Genomic DNA, 24,061 nt, shown 5'->3' on the forward strand with positions numbered 1-24,061 from the left:
ACGTGAAAAATTAAAAAATTGTATTTTAAGGTATTAGTTGTACATGAAAAATAATAAAGTAACCAAATTCATTCTGGACAAAATAACGTTTTACTGCTGAAAATGGCTCAATGAATCAAGTGTCCTTTTAAAGTGTTTTTTCAGATTTGTGTTTTGAGACTTTTTGTGGTTCTTGTGATCGACATATCGCGAACAAATTCCATGTTAATAAGAGAAACTGGCCATCAGCGCTGGGTTTTCCCTCAAAATCCAAACCTTACTAAAATGCTGTGCCCTCAGGCATTGATAAAGATTGAAATTTTTCATACGTTAGCTTCATCCGTTTTTTTCTAGTATACTGTGTATGGTTCCAATTCGGCAGCATTTGCATAAAATATCTTGGACGAGTTCATCTATAAAGGACCACTGCGAATGGCCAGAATCTGGCTAAAATGGCTTCTTTAAACCAAAATGGCCGACTTGACTCATGATAGATAGTTTTGTTGTGTTTTTTTTTTTTTTTTTTTTTTGTGATCAGGACTACGTTGGGTACCTATTGGTGTTCCCACGCCGTATCCTTTGGAGTCTATCAGACCGCCGATCTGCGTGAGGTTACAGTTGCGCTGGCTGATGTACTCGATGCTCGTCGACTCCATCAGGAGAGCGTAGTCGGTGGTGAGGACCCTCTGGATGCCCTCGCGGTTGTTCTTCACCAAGGCGGTGTTTTTCCGGCTGCTCATGAAGGCCCACATCTTCTCGTAGGTCGAGATCTTGGATTTCTGTTGGGTGACGGATGAAGAATTAGCTCTTCATCGTCGACGGTCAAAGACTTGAACGTTGTGGTCAGTATCATGAGTATCATGTCGGGGGACACTGAAAAATGGGCTGCAAATGGCCCCCGGGCCGTAGTTTGGGCACCTCTGCTCGAAAGCGTACCTTGAAAAAGGTCATAGTGGAGCCGTCCCTGACCGCGCCGTACTCTATTTTCGTTTGCTTGGCCAAGTCGTCGGCGGAGTCAATGGGCGAGTCCATTCTCTCCACCGTGAGAAAGGCAGCCAAGTTGGCAGTGTAGGAGGATATGATGATCAGGGTGAAGAACCACCAGATTCCACCGACTATCCTGGTGGAGAGGGCCTTGGGCATCAGCTCAGAACCTGAAAGACGACCACGGTGACGCGTCACAAAAAACAAAAACACGTCGCAATTATCCAACCAGGAAGCGCACCTTGCTGCATGAGCGCCCCAACTCCGAACCACACGCTGTTTATGAGGGTGAAATTGTTCTCCACCACGTCGGAGTCGGGGTTGCAGGGGTGAGGGTTGTACCACTCGTACGGCGTGAACCTGGAGAGACAAATGCAAACGGCGAGTGAAAATACAACGGATAAATTGCGATAAGAAGAAATATGAGCTGGCTGAGTTTACCTGGCAATAACAAAGAGTACGCAGCTGACGCCGAGGCAGGCCAGCAGCACGTACATCCAGATATCGGGAGACAGCGGGTTGAGGAAAGAGAAGACCCCCGGATTGGTGCCGTTGGGTTTGTGGTAGAGGATGCTGATGCCCAGCGTCATGAAGGGTTTGGAGAAGTCGATCACCTTCTCCCTCACGTAGGTGATGGTGAGGGGCGCCACCGCCAAGTCGGCGACCTGGCAACCGTCACAAAAAGCGTCACGATCCCTTTCAGAGGTGACAAAAAGTACTCCGATCGACTTGCAAGCGCTTACGTGGTCGATGAGCTCGCGCACCATGCCGTTCCACTCGCCTTTGTCGTTCTGAGCGCCGTATTTCCCGTCGGACACCAGCTTGACCTCGTAAGAGAAGCCCAGGATGTTGGAGAGCTCCTTGAGGAGGTCCAGGCAGTATCCCTCGAAGCGGTCGTTTCCGTACAGCGGCTTGTCCGACTTCTTGTACATCACGTAGGGATTTTCCTGAAAACGGCGGCAAGGAGTTCACGATGTAAATACAATTGAACTACGATTCCCCAGATATCCTATTTGTTGTTTCTTTCTGTGGAAACGTCAGCTATTTCCTGAAAAAAAAATCATCTATTAGGGGTTTTGTGCTTCTTTCTGAAATGCCCTCAAAGTCAAAGTCCCTTTGCTAGTTCATCGGAAAGTAGTAATTGATGTCAATAAAGTATATGTTTTTCGGTTTAGATTAAATTTGACTCTATTTAGAGTAAATTTGAGTCTATTTTGACCCAAATCGACTCACTTTTAGAGTAATATGTACACTTGGTAGAGAGTAAAACGAGGAATTGGGGGGTGGTTAATTCATGGAACGAGGAACGAACTCAAGACCTTCATCTTCTACCACATGACCCACCTGAGCTATGCCCCTCCTACTGTTTGCATAAATCCAAGAGGAGAGTAAAATCAATTGTTTTTGGTCTTTATGAAGATTCCAGCTGACACGAGCGACAAAACACGCAGCAGGAGCTCAGTTGGTGGTGTGGCATTGTCCCAAGATGAAGGTCATGAGTTTGTTCCTCAACCCTTGGGTGACTTTTATTTATTTATTTATTTCAATCTTCATTTTTCTCTCTTCCAGGTGTAAATATTACTCTAAAACTGAGTCTATTTGGTCACACTCTAAATAGAGTCAAATTTACTCTGCATAATTTATCGTGTAGGTTTTTGTTGTTGGCAGAGCTCATTCCTTATATATTTAGTGTACCAGAATAGTGGTGACAATGAGGGTCCTGTTGGCCATGGAGTCGGTGACGTTTGTGCTGGAGTCCTTGTTGTTTTCCGTTAAATTAAGGCCGGTCTGCGAGTTCCACACGCCAATCTGTCAAAAGACAGAACGTAAGAGATGACAATCGAACCAGGCTACAAAAAGTTTGGCTTTAGCCACCGTACACGAGCAACACGAAAAGGGGAAAATTCAACAAAGCACAACAGATGAGAGAGCAGACGCGGACACGTTTTGGGGGTGGGGAAGGAGAACAAAATGCAGGGAAATTCAGACGACAAGAGTTGATTAGTAAACAGCGTTACTATTCCTTTAGTCTGCTTTGGGGGCAGCTAAAGTACAGACCTTTTTCCACACTTTATTCAGGCGATTGTTGCCTGCGATTATCTTGCAGAAAACAATAAAAGAAAAAGCACTTTTAAATGGATGACATTGGAACGTTTAAAAGATAATGGAGCAAAATGAGGTGGGAAGCTAACAATGACTTGTTGACTTTGAGTTGCGACGTCAACTCGTAACAAGTGCTGCAATTTCAGTCATTGTAAACATTTGAAGAAGTGTATTTAAAGGAGACATATTATGTATGTATTTCTGGCCAGCATTTTTTTTTCGAGACCTACAAAATATTGTATTTCGTGACAATATAAGCGACTCTTCTCTGCCCTGAATTTTATTTGCCTCTTTCCTTTTTTTTTTTTTTTTTTTTTTTTTTTAGTAGCAGCAGAACATTTTCATTTTCTGATCGAAAAGCAGAGAAAATAAGCTAGTCAAGCATAAAAATGACGGATGCTAATAGTTTTTGCTTATCTGATAACTCAAACGTTAAAACAACAAAACACGACTGAAAATAATTTTGGTGGCAAAAGAATTTATTGACAGATATCCAACTGTAAAATATTTTAATAATATTTAACTTCTGTTCAAAAGCAGCGCGGATCTCAAATTCATAGTGATGCAATGCCGCCATCTGCAGGGATCTGGTAGTCATTACAAACTTGAATTTCACAGGCAAGACGCCTACACGTCGAAAAACATATTTGACAAGTATAACTTGGTGTGTTGTATGTCATTCTTGAGGGTATTTTAAATTGTTTTAAAACCAACATAATATGTCGCCTTTAACTTCTTCACTGCCAGCCTAGTAAAAATGAATTTTTGACGTCTATAGCCGTCAATGGCAGTTAATGACTTTGTACGGGACTGCTCTTGGTATCGTTCAACACTAAATGATTGCATTTTTTATATGCGTAAGAGTCAATTGAGACAAAGATAAAAGCAATGATAACAATAATAAAAATGATTCATAATATTAATAAATTAATTAATTAATAAATGTTGACATATATATTTTATTTATTTATAAGTATATACATAATAAAACAATTAAATTAATAAAATTCATCTTTAAAAAAATAAAATCAAAATAAAGTAATAATGGATTTTTGACATCTATACCCGTCAATGGCAGTGAATGGGTTGGTACAGGACTGCTCTTGGTATCATTCAACACTATATACAGCATTTTTATTTTATTTTATTTATTTTTTTAGAGTCAATTGAGACAAAGATAAAAGCGGGTCAGACGGTTCACCTTCTCCAAACCGTCCTCCTTCAGGCTTATCACGTCCAAATCAAAATCTTTGCGCAGGCCGTCTGTCTTGTTAATGACGATTTGTCCCGTTAAGCCGTTCCACTGCGCCTGTGGGGGAAGAAGCGGGACAACCAACGAATCTCAATGATTTTTCTTTGAAATTGTCATATCGCAAAAAAAAAAAAAAAAAATGCTCCATCCGCTTTACTGCAGAAGCCGGAGTAAACAAGTATTAGGAGAAAATGAATAATGGATGAGCGCTGCTGCATTAGGGCCAGTCCCCGAGACAACGGCGACTTGCGCCGTAATGGGCATGTCCGCAATTGGCCGGACATTTCAGGCGCGTGTGTCGAGTAGACGATGATGATGTAAATGGAGCAGGCAGGCAAAGGCAAAGGCAAGGCCTGGGTCTGAGTGCAGAGCGGTGGGCGGGCAGCGGGGCTCATGAATGCACTCGCCGGTAATGAAGTTGAGCTCGGTTCGAATAACTGTCAGCTTCAATCTGTGCGACGCGCTTGCTCATCAAGCTTTTAGCCAAAAGATGCACAAAAACATCATTTTTACTCGTAATGTCACACGCGCATCCTTCCGTCGCCTTTTGTTGTTTTGAACAGTTATGCAACTTTTGATTTTTGGCTGAATTGTATCAAACGAGGCCCAAGTAATAGGTGATGTTAGTTTTTGTGCAGATTTAGATGATACATTCTCAGTAATAATAATGCATACGCTAATGGCAAAAGAAAAAAATGAAAATGTAAGTAGTTTGTGCATTAGTAGAGGTGTATAAAAACTAGGGGTGTCAAAATTAGTTCGTTAATTGAGTTAATTTAAAGTTCTTTTAACGCCACTATTTTTTATTTTTTATTTTATTTTTTTTTAATGTGCGATTATTGACCGGCCCTTACTTGGAAAACCTGTACTGGGGGAATTGCAGTCACAACCACGTCAAAATTTAGCAGTAATAAATTTCATAATAATGCATATATTTGTGGAGACTGGGGTCAAGTTGTATTTTACAATTTAAAAAAAAATGTGCAGAATTTTTATTCATTTATCAACAGGTGAATAAATTGTCGGGATATTTTTCAGCCAAATATCGGAATTCGCCAAAGAAAAATAAAAAATCCTTATCGCTCGGGCCCCATATACTGAATTACATACTGTAATTATGAACCATATTTCTATTTCTAATACCGGTAAATCAAAACTGATTCTATGAAATCCTGGTTACATCGTTGTCCAATTAGTTCTATTATTATAATCAATTACAATGTACTACTTTTCCAGCAAATGTTGGTTTCTTCTTTTTGTCCACGTCGAAATTTGCTCAAGCAACGAAACAAAAACTATAAATTGTGCATCTTCATTTGTGAAGTTGCTGTAGATATCTCCCCTCACAGTGTCCATAATGTGGCCCCTCCCCAATTTCCCTTCCTTTTTCTTATCATATTCTCATATCCTGGCTTTATATAATTAGAAAGTACAAAGTCATATTAATGCACCTTAGAGATGATAAATCTGCTTAATTAAAAACGAATTTAGGTTATCACAGTGTCCCACGTGTTATGAGATCCGATACAATGACGTCGTTACGTCTTTGGACGCGACACTGCAACCATAAAGATGAGCGCCCGTGCAAAGTCGGCATTCTTATCCTCAAAATGTAAAGGATGCAATGATATTAAATATTAGAAAGTAGTGAAGGAGTATTTTGTGTCAGGGTACAGTTTGAAAAGGGTTGGGCAAGTTATGGTCTGGGGGCCACACGGCACTCCCCGTTTTTTAACACGGACCATCAAACATTTGCATTAGCATTTTAGCTTCTCGTATTTTATTTTTATTTTTTAATAAAATAATTGGCTGATAAAGGTTAGTAAAATAATCCAGTTATAGAAAAATTAACATGTATTTATTTGCTATTTATTCATTAATTATTTAATTGATTAATTGCAAATAGAAATTAGAAAAAAAAATATTAATGTTAATTGTTTAATAAATTTGTTGTAAATAGAAAAAATATATATAATAAAATAAACAATTTATCATAGGCATTTAGCATGTATTTATTTTAAGAAATAATTGAGTCATTGATTTATTACAAATAAAGAAATGTTTGTACAATACACTATTTATTACTGACATTCAGCATCTATTATGTTAATAATTGTTATATTTATTTAATGTAATTAATTAATTTAATATAATTCTTATATCTAATTAATAATTATGTTAATAATTCTTAAATGATTAATTTTAAATTGAACGATTTATTTTTTTACGCCTGTGTATAAAATCATATGTAAATATTAGAATTAAATTGATTATAGATCAGAAATGAAAATGAATCTCTTAAATCGTCTCGATACGTAATTACATTATGAAGAAATTGAGGATGAAATATGATTGCTGCATTCTGAAAAGAAATGATTTCACACTCACGTCTTTGAGCATGTTCATGAAGCGCGCGCCGAAGCGCCAGGGCTTGTGTCGGTGGCACTGAAGCGAGCTGACGGTGATCTGGGCGGCGCGCTGCGAGGCCACCGCCACCATGTGGACGGCGTCGTACATCAGAGACGCTTCCGTCTGAAAGCAGACCCAATCGTGCAAACGCTTACAAAGGCGGCAAAGAAAAAAAAAAAAAAACGTCTTGTATTTCACTTTACAGCCCTTCTTTACCCTTACAAAAAAATGATGATAGATTATTTCTAGCCATTCTGTTCATTTCTATTGTGCTTTAGTTGGTTATCATCATTAACTCTTTGACCGCCAAAAACGTTTAATAACGATTAGTAAAATCACGACGAATGCCGCCAGAAACGTTAAATGACGTCAACTAAATTTTTTATTTTTATTTTCTCAGTGCAATGTCTAAGTGCAGCACTGCCTGGTCAATGGGTTGTGGAATCAACTATGGCCAGCAGATGCAAGCATTCTATCTCTTTTTGTGACTGATCAAAGCCTTTGTCATATCAAAGTTTTGGCAGTAAAAGAGTTAACTGGCGAGGCGAATGATCACCATGTCCTGAGCAATTATTACACAGAGTTCCTGCATGTGTCAAGTGTGCGACTTCTTCTTTTCTTTTCTTTTCTCTTTTTTCACTCGGATTATTTGTAGTTCTATTAATTTCTATAGTGCAAGGTGACACTTGTCATTAACTCATTCACTCGCTGCCATTTTCACAGAAGCAATCCCGTTCGCTTCCGGCTGTTTTACTGGATTTTGACTGATTTTGCAAGGCCCACAGAATATTGTGTTCAATTGCTATACAAACATGGAACCTATCAAAAGAAAAAATAAAGTCTCTTCTTTCATCAGGAAAAGAAAAAGTATGTTTCTATCTGTTTCCGTTTTGCGGCAATTAGCATTAGAAGAGAGCTAAGTTTCATCAGTTTTCACAAATCTATTTAAAATTGGAAGTAATTGAGCTTTTTTTCTACATGGCCCTGGTTGATCTCCTTTGCTCTGCTGACACCTGCTGGCCGTTTGTGTAATAGCTACCATTTCTGTAATCGTTCTTTACAGTTGAGAGGCTGCAACAAAGCCTTCTGTATGCTCTAGCATTAAAAACAAAAACAAAAAACGTATAAATACGTCTTTGGGACACTTAGAACATTAAAAAAACGTATTTATACGTTATTGGGAGTAAATGAGTTAAATTTGCACAATTTTGATCAGATTTACAGTCATCTTGTTCCAATCTGTACAATTTTTTAAATTTGTATTTATTTATTTATTTAACATAAGAAAAAACGTATTTACACATTATTGGGAGCAAATGAGTTAACTAGCTACATTTTGTTGAAATGACAACATCAAGAAAAGTTCATAACAAGGGGATCATGTCTCTCACTAGTTATTAATGACAAGTGTGACTGTGCACAATAAAAAATTAAAACGAGTCGAAATAATCTAAAGCAGAGGTGTCAAACATACGCTAAGGGGGTTTAATAGCTCTCTTCTAATGCTAATTGCTGCAAAACGGAAACAGATAGAAACATACTTTTTTTTTTTCCTGATAAAAGAAGAGACTTTAATCTTGCTTTTGATAGATTCCATACTTTTATAGCAATTGAACACAATATTCTGTGGGCCTTGCAAAATCAGTCAAAATCCAGTAAAACAGCCGGAAGCGAACGGGATTGCGAAATGTGAAAATGTCTGGGAGCGAATGAGTTAAAATGTTCAAGTTTTGTTAAGTGTAATCAAGTCATCAATTTTGTGTTTCCCTTCACACAGAAACATGACCTGTAACGCGACTTCACAAAAATGAAGCTCCAAATTAATTATTTCCCAAAATAGATGTTTGTGTTCTTATATCTATACAGTACAGTTCACAAGCAGTGCTAGCATGCTTTTTTTTTTTTTTTTGCTGGTGGGGGTTATGTTGATTAATTTTGTTTACCAATGCAAGATCTTTAAATAGTCGGCGCAATCTTTTAATGAGCCTCATTAAAGCAGATAAACAAGAACAAGCGGAGCTGCTTAACAAGCTCTTCCACTGTCCAAATGTGTCCTATTTATTGAGTGGAAAACTTCTCAGATTGAGCCTCCATCGCAAATAACTTTGAGATGTTTTTTTTTTCGTTCTTGAAATTTTTATGAATATAAGCCCCGGAAAACATCAACATGGAATTAAAAATGCCGTTGAGTTGCGGACAAAAAGTGCAAGGAAACCCTTTGCCATTTTCAATTCATTTGATCAGTGATGGCGAAATGTGTTGATTTGGATTTGGATTTCGCTTGCTACCGTCATCATGCCCTCCATCATTCCCGTCTCGGCCTTGGAGGGCGCCTGCAGCCGCTCCATGGACCACCTCTCCACCACCGAGGCCACCTTGGGGTTGTCGATGTTGAGCAGCCGGAAGCCCGTCATGTTGACGCCGCTGTAGCGGTACGGCTCCAGGTCCAGCGCAAACAGGTCCTGCGAGGGAAAATTAAGTCACAAAAAGTTGTCCTGTTTCATTTCTATCCAGCTACTGAAAAGATGATCATTAATGTCGATCACGCAAGTAAAATTGGTTTTGACAGCATAGATTATTTCGAGTTGTTCCGTTTCATTTCCATTTGTGGCAGTTAGCGTTCATGACAAGCACATCAGTTTGCTCAAGAGTAGTTTTGTGGATTATTCAGAGTCTCGTTGTTTTTCTTTCTTTTGCGTTAGGTGGGAGTCATCATTAACTCATTCACTCCCAAAAACGTATTTATATGTTTTTTAGGTTTTTGTTTGCTAGAGTTTTTGTATGAAGGCTTTGATGCAGTTATGACCTGAAGTGGTCGCTTAAAGCGATGGTAGTTATTACAAAAAAAAAAAAAAGTGTGCTTCATCTGTTTCATTAATAACACTTGCGTGAACCAGATGACGCGAGTCGGTTGCGAGTGAGCACCTGCTTGTGTGTCAACATGCATATTTTTGACTTTTTGGATTATTTTGGGTTTTATTCATATTGTGCTAGGTTAGTCTTAGCAAGACAAGTATCACATTTGTGAGCAAGCATAGTTTTCACTTTGTGGAGGGGTTTTTAATTGTTATTGCAAATGGACTTGGTTTTGACTTTGTACATTATTTCGCCATGTTTTGTTTTATTTCTGTTATGTCAGATGGAGCTTGGAGCTAATGACAATCACATTATTCAGATGACACCTCTACGTTACAAGTGTGCTTATACAAATAAGTGTACTTTGACATTGTGGATTATTTCAAATCGTTAATTTTACTCTTGTGTCAGGTTATTAATAGCAATCAAATTAATTAGATGATTTGTCTACTTTGTGAGCAGTTGTGTGTCAGCAATTGTACTTTTGATCTGATGGATTATTTTCAGTTTGTTCTGTTGTATTTCTGTTATGCTAGGTGGATGTTAGCATGAACAAAGATCATATTATTAACATAGTTTTGGTTTTGACTCTGGATTATTTAGAGTTTGTTTAATTTTCGTTGCACTCGTTGCAAGTTATGGTCACATTATTGGTCACCACTCCTTCATTAAGAGGAGGACTTTGTAGATTATTTTCAGTCACTCTGATTTTTTGTTTTTCTTTTTTTCTAGATGATGTTGATTGTAAACAACAAAAATCACATCATAATAATTACGGGTGTCTGACGTGTTTGCGAGTGTGCACGTGAGCAAACCTACTTTGGGCTGTGACTTTGTGGATTATTTTTGAGTCACTCTGGGCTGCTTACCAGCGTGGTGAAGAAGTAGTGGTAATATTCCGTCATCATCCCCATGGACAGGATCTGCAAAGGGTTGAAAGGCAGAATGCTTCAGACGCAAGCTTGCGATTCATTTTTCCATGCAGATTTTGCTTCTAAATTGGAACTTTCAACTCTGCTGGGATTCGGCCGGAAACACATTTGACTAATCTTGCGCGGCGTGCTCAATATTAAGCCAAAAGCTATTTGGATTCAGAAATTGTCTCGTGCATTTTTAGCCGCTACACTACAAAAATTAAACTGTAAAAAAAAAAAAAAAAAACGTATTTACACGTTATTGGGAGCAAATGAGTTAAAAAAAAAAAAAAAAAGAATGTAATGAGGAATATTACTTAATATAAGCATAATTATCAGTCAATAAAACAGGAAAATTTGATTTGACAAGGTTTCATAAAATTGGATTTTTAATTAATAGCAAGTCAGTCAGTAGCCATCGGTATAAAAATAATAATGATAATAATTTACAGTAGATATAAAAAGTCTACACACTCCCATTCAAAATGACAACTTTTTGTGATATGAAAAAAAAAATAGATCAACTTGAAACTTTTCCTCCATTGGTGTGACAATGTGGTTGCACAAGTGCTCACACCCTCTTATAGTGGCAGATATGGCTGTGTTCAGAATCAACAAATCACATTCAAACGCATGTGAAATAGAAGTCAGCACACGCCTGCCATCATTTCACGCATATCTGATTATCCCCAAGTGCAAGTTTAGCTGTTCCAGTAGGCTTTTCCTGACATGTTTTTCTGCTTTCTACCAGAATAAGCTTCTTTTTTTTTTTTTATTGTGTGCTAACTGATTTTAGGAACTGTTCATAATTCCCTCTTCCTAGTCTCAGCCCCCAGTTCAGGATGATGATGTTGTTTTGGTGGTGAGCAGTGTTGCATTCTCACCACACATTTATTTCTAAATTATGGCCCTAATAATCATCCTTGATTTCAAAATTTAACAAATACACACTTGAAAATGTGTAATCTGACCAATGCAACCATGGTTGATGTTACATTACAACCTTTCTCTTGCAACATGACAACTTTTTTTTTTTCTACAAAAGATTCGGGAAAGCTAAGAGAGAAAAAAAAAAAAAAAAAAAAAAGGTTGGCAGGATTCTGAATTTATTCTCAGAATTCTGAGATTAAAGTCAGAATTCTGAGATGAATGGGCGTCGGTGAGTTTGCAGCAGTCGTTCACCTGCTTGAGGACGTCAGCCGACGTTTGGTAGGAGCAGTCGAAGATGACGTAAAACTCTTTCCCCTTCTTCATCTCCTTGAGGAGCGGCCGCGCGTCTTTGCTTCCGATCGGCAGCTGGCGGATCTTGATCTTGATGCTGTATCTCGACGGAGCTTTGATCAGCTCTTGCAAGCGAATCAGGCCTTCGACACACAAACGGCGTCATTATTTCATGCGCCGTATGATTTGACACGAAATGTATTTTTCATCATCAGTGTCATAGAGTCGTCAAAATTGAAGCAGTTGAAAAGTCGTGTTACAGGTGAACAAAATTGTGACGTCCGGCTGTAACCCCTCTTATGTATAGTTGATCAAAATAACTCGTTCAATTTTAAAAGTCTGGAAAAACTTGCAATGTCAAAAGATGTATGATAAAACTGCACATTTTATTGTAGGCGGTCTAAGGCACACCTGTGCAACAGCCATGCATGTCTAATCAACATGTTTGTTATTTCATATCTGTCGGGCTGCATAATTAATAAAAATCTTAACATGATTACAATTTTTATTAATGATTAGATTCAGCTGATCTTTAGCGATATTTATTTAATCAAGTAATTTCTCATCCACCACCAGGGGGCGAACATTAGCGCATGAGCACTCTGCGGAATCAAAGAAGAAAGTAACACAAAAATTGGAGATGAGAGCTGGTGGACTGGCTGGACTAAACAAGAAAATACATTTTTTCGTTAGACCTTGTTAATTCATTTATTATTATCATTTTTTTTTCTAAAATAAGACATTCATTTTAAAGTATCATTATGCTCTGAAAACTAAAAAAGTAGTGCGGAATATTGTGTTCTATTGCTATAAAAACATGGAACCAACCAAAAGAAAGATTCATCAGGATAAAAAAAAAAAAAGTATGTTTGTATCTCTTTCCGTTTTTCAGCAATTAGCATTAGAATATAGCAAAGTTTCATCAATATTCACATTCCTGGTAAAAACATTGACAAAAAGAGCTTGTTGCAACATGGCCCTAGCTGATCTCTTATACTCTGCTGCCACCTGTTGGCCGTTTTTTGTAAAAACTACCATTGCTTTAAGTGGCCTCTTCAGGTCAGAAGCTGCATCAAATCCTTCTGTATGTTCTAGAATAATAATAATAATAAAAAACGTATAAATATGTTTTGGGGAGTGAAGGACAAAGTATTAAATGATGTATTTATAGGATTTTGGGTTTGAATGAGTTAAAGGGTTTTTAAAGGTATTTTAAATGTAAAAATTGGTGGTATATTTAAAAAATGATACACCGTAATTCACTGGCCTTAGTTTCACTCATTCTACTTTTTATTACGTATTTCTGACATCCACTCATTGAGGGAGTCGAGAATAGCTGGCGTTAACCTTCCTGCTATGCTGCGGGTCAAAATGACCCGGACCCAACAAGCATGACTTTAAGCTCCGGCGTATCGCCGCAATATTTTCTCGACCCACCCGTGGCGTCCTCGTAGACCACGGTGACCGTCTTCCACTTGTAGTACTGCACGACGTCCAGCACGGCTCGGCTGATGGAGGCGTATTCGGGATAGAGGTTGATGTAGAAGCTGTCTCGGTTGTCCACCGACGGATGCTTCCAGCGCGTCTGGATGTGAGGGACTTCCAGGGCGTTGCAAATGGACTGGACGGCGCTCACCGACGAGCTGTGCGACGGTCCGAACACGGCACCCACGCCCAGCGCCAACTGGTCGCACGCTGGGAATCGAGAAAAGAAAAACAAAACAAAAAACGAGTCAACGAGCCACATCGGAAAATGACACATGACGAAAACACGCTTTCATTTTTGGCGATCGTACGTAAACAACAGATTCTTTACGTATTCTAATTTCCGACCTCTTCTGGAGGCCTCGAAGCTGTCGAAGAGATTTATTCTCTGGACGTCGTAGGTCAACGTGGTGTTTGGCATGAGGGTCCGATTCCTGTTGATGTTGGTGACTGCAAACTTAAAGGCCAGCTCCTCCACACTGATGGGCTCCGTCTCCAGCGTCTCAAAGATGCCGCCTGGGTCCGCACCAGAAAAACAAAACAAACAAAAAAAAACAGAGTGTGAGCAGGTAATACATAAGGAAAAGCAGCTTTATGGTGCATTTCATACACAAGGTAACTAAGTGCAACATGTATATATATATATATATATATATATATATATATATATATATATATATATATATATATATATATATATATATATATATATATATATATATATATATATATATATATCCATCCATCCACTTTCTTGACCGCGGGGGGTGCTGGAGCCTATCTCAGCTGGCTCTGGGCAGTAGGCGGGGGACACCCTGGACCGGTTGCCAACCAATCGCAGAAAAAAATTATTATATATATAAATTATATATATAAATATATATAAATATATATAACTTCAGGAGTTATATAAAAAATAACTTCAGATGAGTCACATGCTGCTTCACCTCACCGATAAGGAGAAAATTTTATATATATATATATATATATATATATATATATATATATATATATATATATATATATATATATATATATATATATTCCCTTATCGTGAGTCTGTCGTCAAAAGGTAGCCCAATGTTTACTATTGGTGTGAGTGGCCAGTCAGAAGACCTTGTAGACTGCATTCTACGTGTCTGCTTCTGACAATTTCTACTCTATTCTTCCCGGAAATATACTTAAAAGACAACTGGTGGCGTTTACCAGGAAACAATTTTATGTTGATGATCGCCAGGCTGCTTGTGTGGGACAACTAATGTGTTAGTCAAAAGTCTAGTGTACTGCATTCTGTGTATTTGCTCTTTGCAAGGTCTCCTTTATTTCTTGAAAGCAATGAAATGCAATTCTTGACGTGCAGTAACAAAATGGCGGCTCACAAAACCTTTTTATGCACAAATGCAACTTTTTGTATTTCCTACTAAGCAATTTGATGTTTTGTGACGACGGAGCGGCTGTATAATCTTTCCGCTTTCTTGCAAGAAATTTGCTCGTTATAACAGAAATGTATCAGTTCATTATGCAACATGTGATCAGATTATAGAGTCTTAGTCTCGGTGAAGCAGCATGTGGTTGATGGTCCACAGTTATTACACAGTTACAAGATCTTCTCTTTTCTGCGAGGAATGAACTAACTGTTCGTTTTCATGACAATAATATTGAAAGAAAATATTCATTCATCTTTTTTTTACAGCCTCACACTCCCCATCTTCCACATTTGCTTTGCCTGATTGTGAATATGACATAATATTGCGCAGATGTCCTTGGGTCATGTCACTGGAGTATGAAAGCGGATTTAATCCCATTCAGAGAGAAACTTCACCTCGTCCTATTTGCGCGGCCTACATTCCGACAAGGAGCCACATCAGACCGCGCTTACGGGGTCAACGCAGGTCGTCTCCGTCCGTCGTCGTCGTCGATACATCTTATTCATATCTTTGCGCTCTTATGTTGTTTCGTAGTTGTTGTTTTTTTTAACTTGTTTAATCGTCCTGGCGGGGCAGATGCGACACTCTGCAAATGTTTTCGTCTTAAGCTTTAAATCTTCACTGATGAGCCCTCCAGCAACACACGCGTCACTTTTAGCGACGTGAGAGCAACTCTGAAGTGTGATGCACTGCGTTTTGTACGCGACTGCATAGCAACATCATAATACAGTAGCTCATAATAATAAATACTTGTTACACCTCTCTGTTCTGTATTGCTGTAATAGACAGTGGTTTATTACTGGAGACATTGTATTCGAAGAAAACAAGGTCTTGTCCCCACTTAGAATTAACACTGAATCTGCTCCTCATGATAAACATACAATTGTGCACTTTAATTTATTCCCAACAAGAAAGAGGAAAGATTGTACAGAGCCGATGCATGGAAGGCAGCGGGTACCTCGCTTATTATTAACTCATTTGCTCCCAATAACGTGTAAATACGTTTTTTTCTCTCATGTTTTAAGTGTCCCAAAGACGTATTTATGCGTTTTTTTTATGCTAGAAACATTGAGTCTAACCCGCCTCCACATAGAATTACACCACCTGCTGCGCAGGATTTATGCTATTCATGACAAAAAGAGCCCCTAATACTACTTTTGTTTTTTTGTTTTTCCCCAAACGTGAGATATGTGTTTGGAAATGGTAAAGCAAATCGATCACATGACTATTACGTAGCAGTTAACAGTTGTTTGTCTTACACATCATAACACTTGGGAATGTTTAAATGTTATTGAAAATGTCGCCTGTACTAACCATTAATTTTACTAAACTGGAGTTTAATCCCGAAATATATCCCCCCCCCCCCAATCCATTATTTCCCAATGGACAAACTCTACATCCAAAAAGGTTACCCTGACAAAAAGCACAAAAAAAATGTTGCCTTGAGTAGTTCTCAAACTCATTTCAAGCATTCAAAAAGGCCACAAAGACAAGAGGTCACCGCACTCGGGTGCTTCATATGAAAATGTGATTTTCTCTTTGTTAAACTCGTCTGTGGAGACCTTGATTGTGAAGGAACTTTTCTGTCTTTTTTTTTTTCTTTTTTCTTTTTTTTTTTCTCGGATCCCAAACTGAGAGCGCCTTGTCTGCGCTGTGACGCTCGCTTTTTGAAAAACCTGCTCCCATCCCAAGCAGCTGCTACAAGTCCTGCTTAAAATACTTCACCACAAATTAATGCATCAATCAACCATTTTTGCACCCTCACCACCCCCACACGGATCCCGTAACAACTTGTCTCTTCCAAACAGATGGTCCATTTTGTGCCAAAATAGCTCCCCCCACTATGTCGATTTTCTGATTTACATCTCGGTAGCCGACCTTCTAATCACACAAAACACAAAATCATGCGCACCCGCCGCATGAATAATCTCCTAAACGTCGCCAAACACATGAAGCGAATACAACAGGGGAAGAAGATTCATTTGGATTCGTTGTTGTTTGTTTGTATTGTGAAAAAGGGAACATAAAATGTCAATTCAAGAATACATCGATCGATATTAATATTGTGGTTGTAATTTGCACTGGTGCACAATTGCACTGCCTCATACTGGCACATATTATATACGAATATCACCCCAGAACGGGTAAATTATTTGGCGAAAGCAATGAATTAAAATAAAATAAAATAAAATAAATCCATTAATTTATATCTGTACAATTAAATCTTTTTTTTAATGACAAAATATACATTTTAAGTAATTGATTCCATCAAAACACACGTAAGGCACCAAAAGCATTATCATTCCTAATTATTTGTTATTGATGATGCGCCATATTCACATCACCCTGTTCAAAATTCACCAACAGTTGTTGTGATAAACGTGAAAGTTTCTTCCTCCGGTTGTCATTTTTGTAACAGCCAAAAAGAGAATTGCTCCAGCCAAGTCGACACATTGTAGCATCTCGATAACATTAGCATGGCAACATGAGCAAGCAACCGGTCTTTACAGCACAGACGCAATTCGAGAGGCCCCGCCCCTTTACGTCCAATCACGTTCATGATTTGCAGCAAAACTTCCTCGCTTCTGATGGCTGTTTGCTTGTGTGTAATTCGGCGTGAAACGCGGCTCGCTGGTCCCGGTAATCAGCAGCATCAAATCAAGCTCAGACAGAGAATTCGACTGTACATATTTGGAAAAGCCCGCAGCTCTTCGTGTCATGGATGAAGAGGAAGGAGCTGATGTTTTTATACGGCTTATCAGGAAATGAGCGTGAAGATATTCCATCTGAGATGATATCACTGAACTACCACAGCAACTGTCGTTATTAACTCATTCACTCCCAGGACATTTTCACTGTTTTACTAGATTTTGACTGCTTTTGCAAGGCCCACAGAATATTGTGTCCTATTACTATAAAAACATGGAATCTACCAAAAGAAAGATTAGAGCCTCTTCTTTCATCAGGAAAAAAAAGTAAATTTCTATCTGTTTCCATTTTGCAGCAATTAGAATTAGGATATGGCTAAGTTTCATCATTATTCACAAATCTGTTTAAAATAGTGGGGAAAAGAGCTTTTTGATCTCTTATACTCTGCTGCCATCTGTTGGCAGTTTTTTGTCATAACTACCATTGCTTCAAGCATTCTCTTCAGTTCAGAGGATGCATCAAAGCCAAAACGTATAAATACATCTTTGGGAGCATAGTAATATTTAAAATAGAACGTATTTATACGTTTTTGGGAGTAAATGAGTTAAACGCCATGTAGGCCTACGCATGTGTGCGTGTGAATTAGTGAAGCCACTGAGAATCAGAGTGGGTGATCTCCGTTTTGTGATTTTTTGGGGGGGTTGTCACAATTATGCCGATTTTGGGGGATTCTTCATTATATGGAATATTCAGTAATGCACTTTTTTTGTTGCAGTTTTTTTTTTAATCCATAAACTTGTAAATGGTTGACACTTTCAGTACTGTTTGTGTTTGCTGTATGCTGGTTTTCCAACTTTTACACCAAATACCGCCTCGAAAATTACATGGCTATCCAAGTACCATAATGAGCCCATTGATCAAAAAACAAGACTGAGGTTTTACTTGTAAAAACTATTAAAAAAATAATAATGTAAAAAGTTACAACATGGTGATCAATAACACTGCACTTAAATATAGGAAGAAAAAAAAACTATACTGGTACTTCAAAAATAAAGTCAATGTAAACATTTTGCACAGTGATACTTTCGCATACCACTAGAGGGAGCGCACGTTCGCCTAATGGTATATGCGCACAATCATTTGCCTCCCACTTTTAGTGCCTCATCGCTTGCAATGTTGTGTAAACAAACCCAGTCGGCTCTTGCAGTGCAACACTGCTGCAATCAAATCAAATTTTGCTTTGGGCCCAAAGGAGGCGCGAGCCAGCTCAGCTTTCACGTGCCTGTTTATCCATCTACTCATTCCTCCCTTCTTAAAAAGACGGCAAAATGAAAGTCACTGTTGAGGTTCATTAAGCACCCAAACATCTCGGGTGGCTTTAAATGATTTACTGCACACTAACCAGGCCACAAAACAAGACACAACAAGCTTGATTGTTGAAAGGGAAAGGACGGGGCTTTAGCAGCTCATTATTATAACGTCTCGATATAGCGCAACTTTCATTCGCTAATTATATCAGCGGCTTCATCTGTCTTGCTCCATTTTTAAGGAAGTGTTCAGAAAAAGCAGATAAAGCTGCAGTCGAATGGAAGTGAACAAAGCTGAATTTATCTGCGTGTCTATTTTTCATAAGGCGAATCGCAAATTCCGTTTGCAGGCGACAAATAGGTCACACCAGATGAATGAACGGCCTTTTTTTTTTTTTTTTTGGCGGGGGGGGCCTCAACATGACGGAAAATTTAGCAAGTGTGTGTTGTTCAGAAGCCCCCCCCCCCCCCTTTGATTTATTTATTTTTATTTTTTATAAACTAATTCTCGTTGACCAATCCATGTTAAATTAGGTGGACATGTCTATCATAACATGACACATTGAAAACTTCTCAAGAAGTCATCCTCAAACTTGAACAGGAAGTCGGCCATTTTGTTGTGAACAACCATTTCAAAGTTTCGTACTTGGATGAACTCCAAACTTGAAAATTTTGCCAAATGAACCCCCAATCAGAAGCAGACGCAACTTCCGCATCTATTTTATCTTCTCCATCTCAAATGGGCGGAGCATGACTATTTTGGTTTGCCAATTCCCAATTTGCCTTGTACTTTGAGAGGTCATGACCAGAAGGTCGCTCGTGCCATCTTGCGAGTTCGAAAAATGCTGCTCAATTAAATGGACGCGTTTATCACACACAAGAACCCATGCTGGAAATTGAACAGGAAGCCAGCCATTTTGTAGCGAATTTCAAGCGCTCCTACAAGAGGAATTGTGGCGCAGTTTGGGGTCCTTCTGCTTGCAGCTTTGTTATACTATAATATTTATTATATTGTGTGTGAACTTTATGGACACTTGTTTTTAATTTTTATCATGGCGTTTTGTAGAGGTTTCCTCCGGCCACTAGAGGTCACTGTCGGATTAGAATTCGAGCACTGTCTCGCGTAGTAGTTCACCATTTTGTTTTGTTGCTTACGGGGCATGTTGCCACTGTGTGCTACTCGCAGTTTATATCGAGCTGCTGGCCTGACATTATTCATGTAAGTCTACGTTTCATATATTATCCTTAGTTGGTAGTTATGCTTGATGTTGTCTATCTGTTCTGCGGGAGTTTAAAGCCATCATATGTAGGCCTATGCACCTCTTCGGGGTTAATTCATCTCTGTCAATAAATGCTAATTAACAGACATGATTGAGGAGTGCGGTTCTTCAGTTAGCTTATTATGTGGCATGCTACAACCTGTTGTGTTGTCACAGAAATTCGAACAAAAATCATACAAAAAGTGACGTGTTATTTACGTTTAAATTGGACTGTCATACAGTAACATGCGCGCTACTGCATCGGTGTGGTTTCAAAAAATGAAAATGGTGAAAAAATGTCATCCCAAGGATTTATTTGCTAAAACAGTTGTTTGTAATTAGGGCTCATCCTGCCCACAGTAGGGAAAAAAAGAAGCTCCGTAATAAAGCTTTGCCTATTTGAATAATAACGCAGAATTCACCTCTTAATGGTTGCTTTAAAGTAAAACGGCCAAATTCCTGCTTACTTTCATCTACAGGTCCTATAGGCTTTTTTTGTGCACCCTGTTAATGAAAGACGCATCCACCTAATTTCATGCAATTTCATGGATGTGTGTTAAGGGGGTCATGCAGGTTCCCCACAAGACATACATTTTCACCTAGATAAACAGAAACTTGCAAAAAACTGCTGAGTAGTCGGGCATGTTGCGGATATCGTCCATGTAAGTGATCTGACTATGTTATTAGGTCAGACGGTGCTGTGGGGCAATGCATGCTGGGAGGTCATGAAAATAAGAGCGCCACCGGGAGACTGCCTTGAGCCGCTTCTGTTGCCTCCTTTGATGAAGAACATGGACAACAAGTAAGATTGTGGTGGGGGTTTATGCACTTTCATTTTTACGCTACGGTATGGTTTTGTTCAACTGGTCAGCGGAAGGCAAAAACCCCCAAAACAAAACGCTTCCATCGAGGATTCGGGAGGATTCTCTTTGGGTTCTTGTTTTTAATTACAGCAATCCCTGACACATTGGTGGTTCACAGTTACCAATTTACGTTGTCGTTGCTGAAAAACACACCTAAAGTTTGTGTACTTTTTCTCAATTATTTTTTTCAAATTCAAATCCTCCGTGAGTGGTTTACATTTAAGGGAAGTCATGAGGATAAGCAGGAAGATGCACGCACAAAATTTGAACTGATTTAAGCTCTTTTAGAATAATAATTTGTGCTATACTTATAGTATAAACTAGTGATATATGTGCACTGCAATTGGCTAGCAACCAGTTCTGGGTGTACCCCGCCAGCTGCCCATAGCCAGCTGGGATAGGCTCCAGCACCAGCCGCTTGTGAGGAGCAAGCGGTTCAGAAAATGGATGGACGGATGGATGGATATTGTTTATCAAAAAGTAGTATTTTTTACCAAAGGAAAAAAATGTTCTATATTTTCAAGAAAAACAAAATAACGCGAGACCAAAGTCAATTATTTTTCTAAGCAACTTGGTAACCGAGCCCGCCTTCTCGATCATAACCTCGTACAGCAGTACGGTCAAAACGCGACAAGCCCACGTACATGTACCATTGCGTCCTCGTGTTCACATAGTTGCCAACCGTAGCATCGCAAGCCGAACCGATCTCAACCCGCTTGGTGGAAAGGTGACCTAATGAACTGTTAGGTTGACTCGCAGCGCTCTCATGAAGGCGAGTCTTGTCGGCTAGAACGGGACAATCGCGTAGTGTTTGACTTTCTCCCAGCCTGACGAGCCAGCGACCGCCATCCATCCAACTTGGGCCGACGCCAACCTGAGAATGAATGAGGCGGCCTGAAGCGGCGCCTACGATCCCCGTTTGATGTGCGGCACTGAGCTCTCTTTGTTGGTGCAGTGGGACAACCCCCCCCCCGCCAACACACTCTTGGACTGACAGAGTGAAAACGAGGATTATGTTTTGGTGGGTGGACACGTTCTCAAACGGGGGTGACGATATCGTCAAAATGCACACATAATCCATAACCTTGCTCAACAAACTCATAATACAAGCAGGATCAAATCTAAGTAAAAAGAAATGTTTTGCTGGGCTTAATTTACTAGATGATGCCATTTTATTTGCTATTGTTTTGATTTCGTGTACTATGTCATAATGTACTTCTATCACACGCAGTGATTATTGTTTACTCGCTGACAACCAATCAGAGTGATCACTTGTCACCGTCAGCCATTTTGCATACTGCAATTGATTGCCCTTTCATTGAAATCAGCACAATGACACAACAATCTCTGAATTATTCACAATTCTAAATAGTGCTAGGTTAAAAAAAAAATAAAAATGGAATAATCATTAAATCGATTTTTCTTTTCGAGCGTGATATCGATTCATAAAACTATAAATCGTTTATTTTAATATCTCTTCCCCCCCAACTTAAATTAACAAGAAACTAGAATTTTACAGGCCCTTTTTTTTTTTTGTATTTTACTGTTTTGGTGCGTTAGTTTTCAGTTAATTTAAAGTTCCTTTAACGGCACTAATTTTATTTATTTTTTTAACGTTTTTTTTAATGGACGCCCCTTACTTGGAAAACCTGTACTGGAGGAACTCCAATCGCAATGCAACAGACACGACCGCGTCAAAATTTGGCAGTAATAAATGTATTAATAATGCATATATTTGTGGAGACTGGGGTCAATTTGTATTTTACAATTTATAAAAAAAAAAAAAAAGTGCAGAATTTCACAAGTTACATCATGTTAAAGATACCTGTCACATTGTGTCACAAACATCTTACAAATGCAATTATGCCATCTAGTGGCAGAAAAATTACCCCAACACAAATCTACTTCCCACTTGTTTTTAATATTAATTCAATTTTATGAATTATTATGAAATTACTGCATCAATGACTAAAAGATGCAGACATATTTCTATTAGTTTAACGTTTTTTCCCACTTTTACGTTAACAATAGTATGAAGCCTTAGAAGAAACTATTTTATTGTACATTTTATTTTACATTTAGAACAGATATAAGATTTGCGATTAATCATGAGTTAACTATTGAAGTCATGCAATTAATGATGTTTTAAAACATTTTAATCGCCTGGCACCCCTATAAATAATAATAATTTATGACAAACCAGTAAGGGATCTAAGGAGGATACTTTATATGCATTCTTATAGCGCCCCGTGGCAGCCCACTGGGAATTTTCACAATGCTCCAGATGGGCCACTGCGGGCCTGAATCGGACACCGCCGAGTTGGCAAATAAAGACAAGCTGCGACCGATTCGCTTGCTTGCTCTGACTTTCTGGATAAAGAAGATTAGTGTTGCTTGTTTAAGGATTTATCATTATTACCGAAGCCGGCGAGAAGAGTGAAAGCCCGTCCCGGTTGGGTGCCGACACCTGCCAAAACGAAGGGATGTTAATTGGAGCGAGCGCCGCACCATATGGCCGAGATTAGCACGAGATGAGAATGACAAAGATTAGGCCACCCGTCGATGATTGAGACAGATTAACGACACGGAGCGCAGATTGAGACGGGAGAGAATAGGGAGGCGGCGGCGACATGTTAGCCTGCCGAGTTACACAACAGAGTCGGAGTGGCGACAGCGACGCCCTGCTGGCCGTTGAAGGAATTTACTCCTCCAAGGAAGTTATTATTTCGTCTCTGCATTCAAATAATGGATGGATGGATATTTAGCAAATAGTTTGTGGATGATCACGCCACTCATAAAAATCAAACCAACGGTAAGATAAGTTATCGAAGTTTGTGGTTTATTTTACCTTACTTCGGTCTAAACAAAATCAAAATCTTAAGTGATTTGTATCCAGTTCTGATCCACAATTGCACATTTTGGTAGCAATGCAGTAAAATAGTCAATGCAGCATGGAAAAATTCTGGTGAACCTTATCAAATGATGTCAAATCACACCAGATGATTGTAATACTATCAGTGGAGCAATTAAACAAGGGTTAGGTTTCATAGTAATCCAGATTGACTCTGGATTCAAATGAAGAACAGGATTATATAGGAAGGGAAAAGCCACATTGCGTGACACATTTTAAAAATTAAGCCTTGATGGGAGTCTGAGTGCTCAATCTAAATCTGGACTTATTTGAATTCAGTTGTGATTCAGATTTGCTTATATGGGGAGCAATGTAAATGCAACAAGTTACAATTCCGGTGAACACGTTCAAATGCTGTCAAATCTCACCATGTTTGTAATAGTATCATTGTAACAAATTAAACAAAGATTAGATTTCATACCAATACGGTTTGAATCCAGAT

The 24,061-nt window shown here is 38.8% G+C and overlaps 2 protein-coding genes across 4 annotated transcripts in view; one reads left to right on the forward strand and one right to left on the reverse strand.

The window, feature by feature from the left end:
* The window catches only part of bach1a (BTB and CNC homology 1, basic leucine zipper transcription factor 1 a), a 54,344-nt gene that overhangs the window by 11,900 nt on the left and 18,383 nt on the right, over positions 1-24,061 (forward strand). The window lies entirely within an intron of this gene.
* The window catches only part of LOC144033164 (glutamate receptor ionotropic, kainate 1), a 28,499-nt gene that overhangs the window by 2,142 nt on the left and 2,296 nt on the right, over positions 1-24,061 (reverse strand). The window contains exons 2-15 of one of the 2 annotated variants that reach the window (XM_077541051.1): positions 13,552-13,719; positions 13,156-13,413; positions 11,680-11,861; positions 10,453-10,506; positions 9,016-9,189; positions 6,707-6,850; positions 4,268-4,375; positions 3,022-3,063; positions 2,659-2,772; positions 1,707-1,910; positions 1,405-1,628; positions 1,205-1,323; positions 916-1,133; positions 533-758 (exon numbers count right to left, since the gene is read on the reverse strand). In XM_077541051.1, coding sequence (XP_077397177.1) covers positions 533-758; positions 916-1,133; positions 1,205-1,323; positions 1,405-1,628; positions 1,707-1,910; positions 2,659-2,772; positions 3,022-3,063; positions 4,268-4,375; positions 6,707-6,850; positions 9,016-9,189; positions 10,453-10,506; positions 11,680-11,861; positions 13,156-13,413; positions 13,552-13,719 — 2,235 coding nt within the window. The remainder of the gene's footprint in view (positions 1-532; positions 759-915; positions 1,134-1,204; positions 1,324-1,404; positions 1,629-1,706; positions 1,911-2,658; positions 2,773-3,021; positions 3,064-4,267; positions 4,376-6,706; positions 6,851-9,015; positions 9,190-10,452; positions 10,507-11,679; positions 11,862-13,155; positions 13,414-13,551; positions 13,720-24,061) is intronic. The other variant, XM_077541052.1, reaches the window with a different exon arrangement.

The sequence above is a fragment of the Festucalex cinctus genome, chromosome 13 (assembly GCF_051991245.1).
Source record: "Festucalex cinctus isolate MCC-2025b chromosome 13, RoL_Fcin_1.0, whole genome shotgun sequence".
NCBI classification, from domain to species: Eukaryota; Metazoa; Chordata; class Actinopteri; order Syngnathiformes; family Syngnathidae; genus Festucalex; species Festucalex cinctus.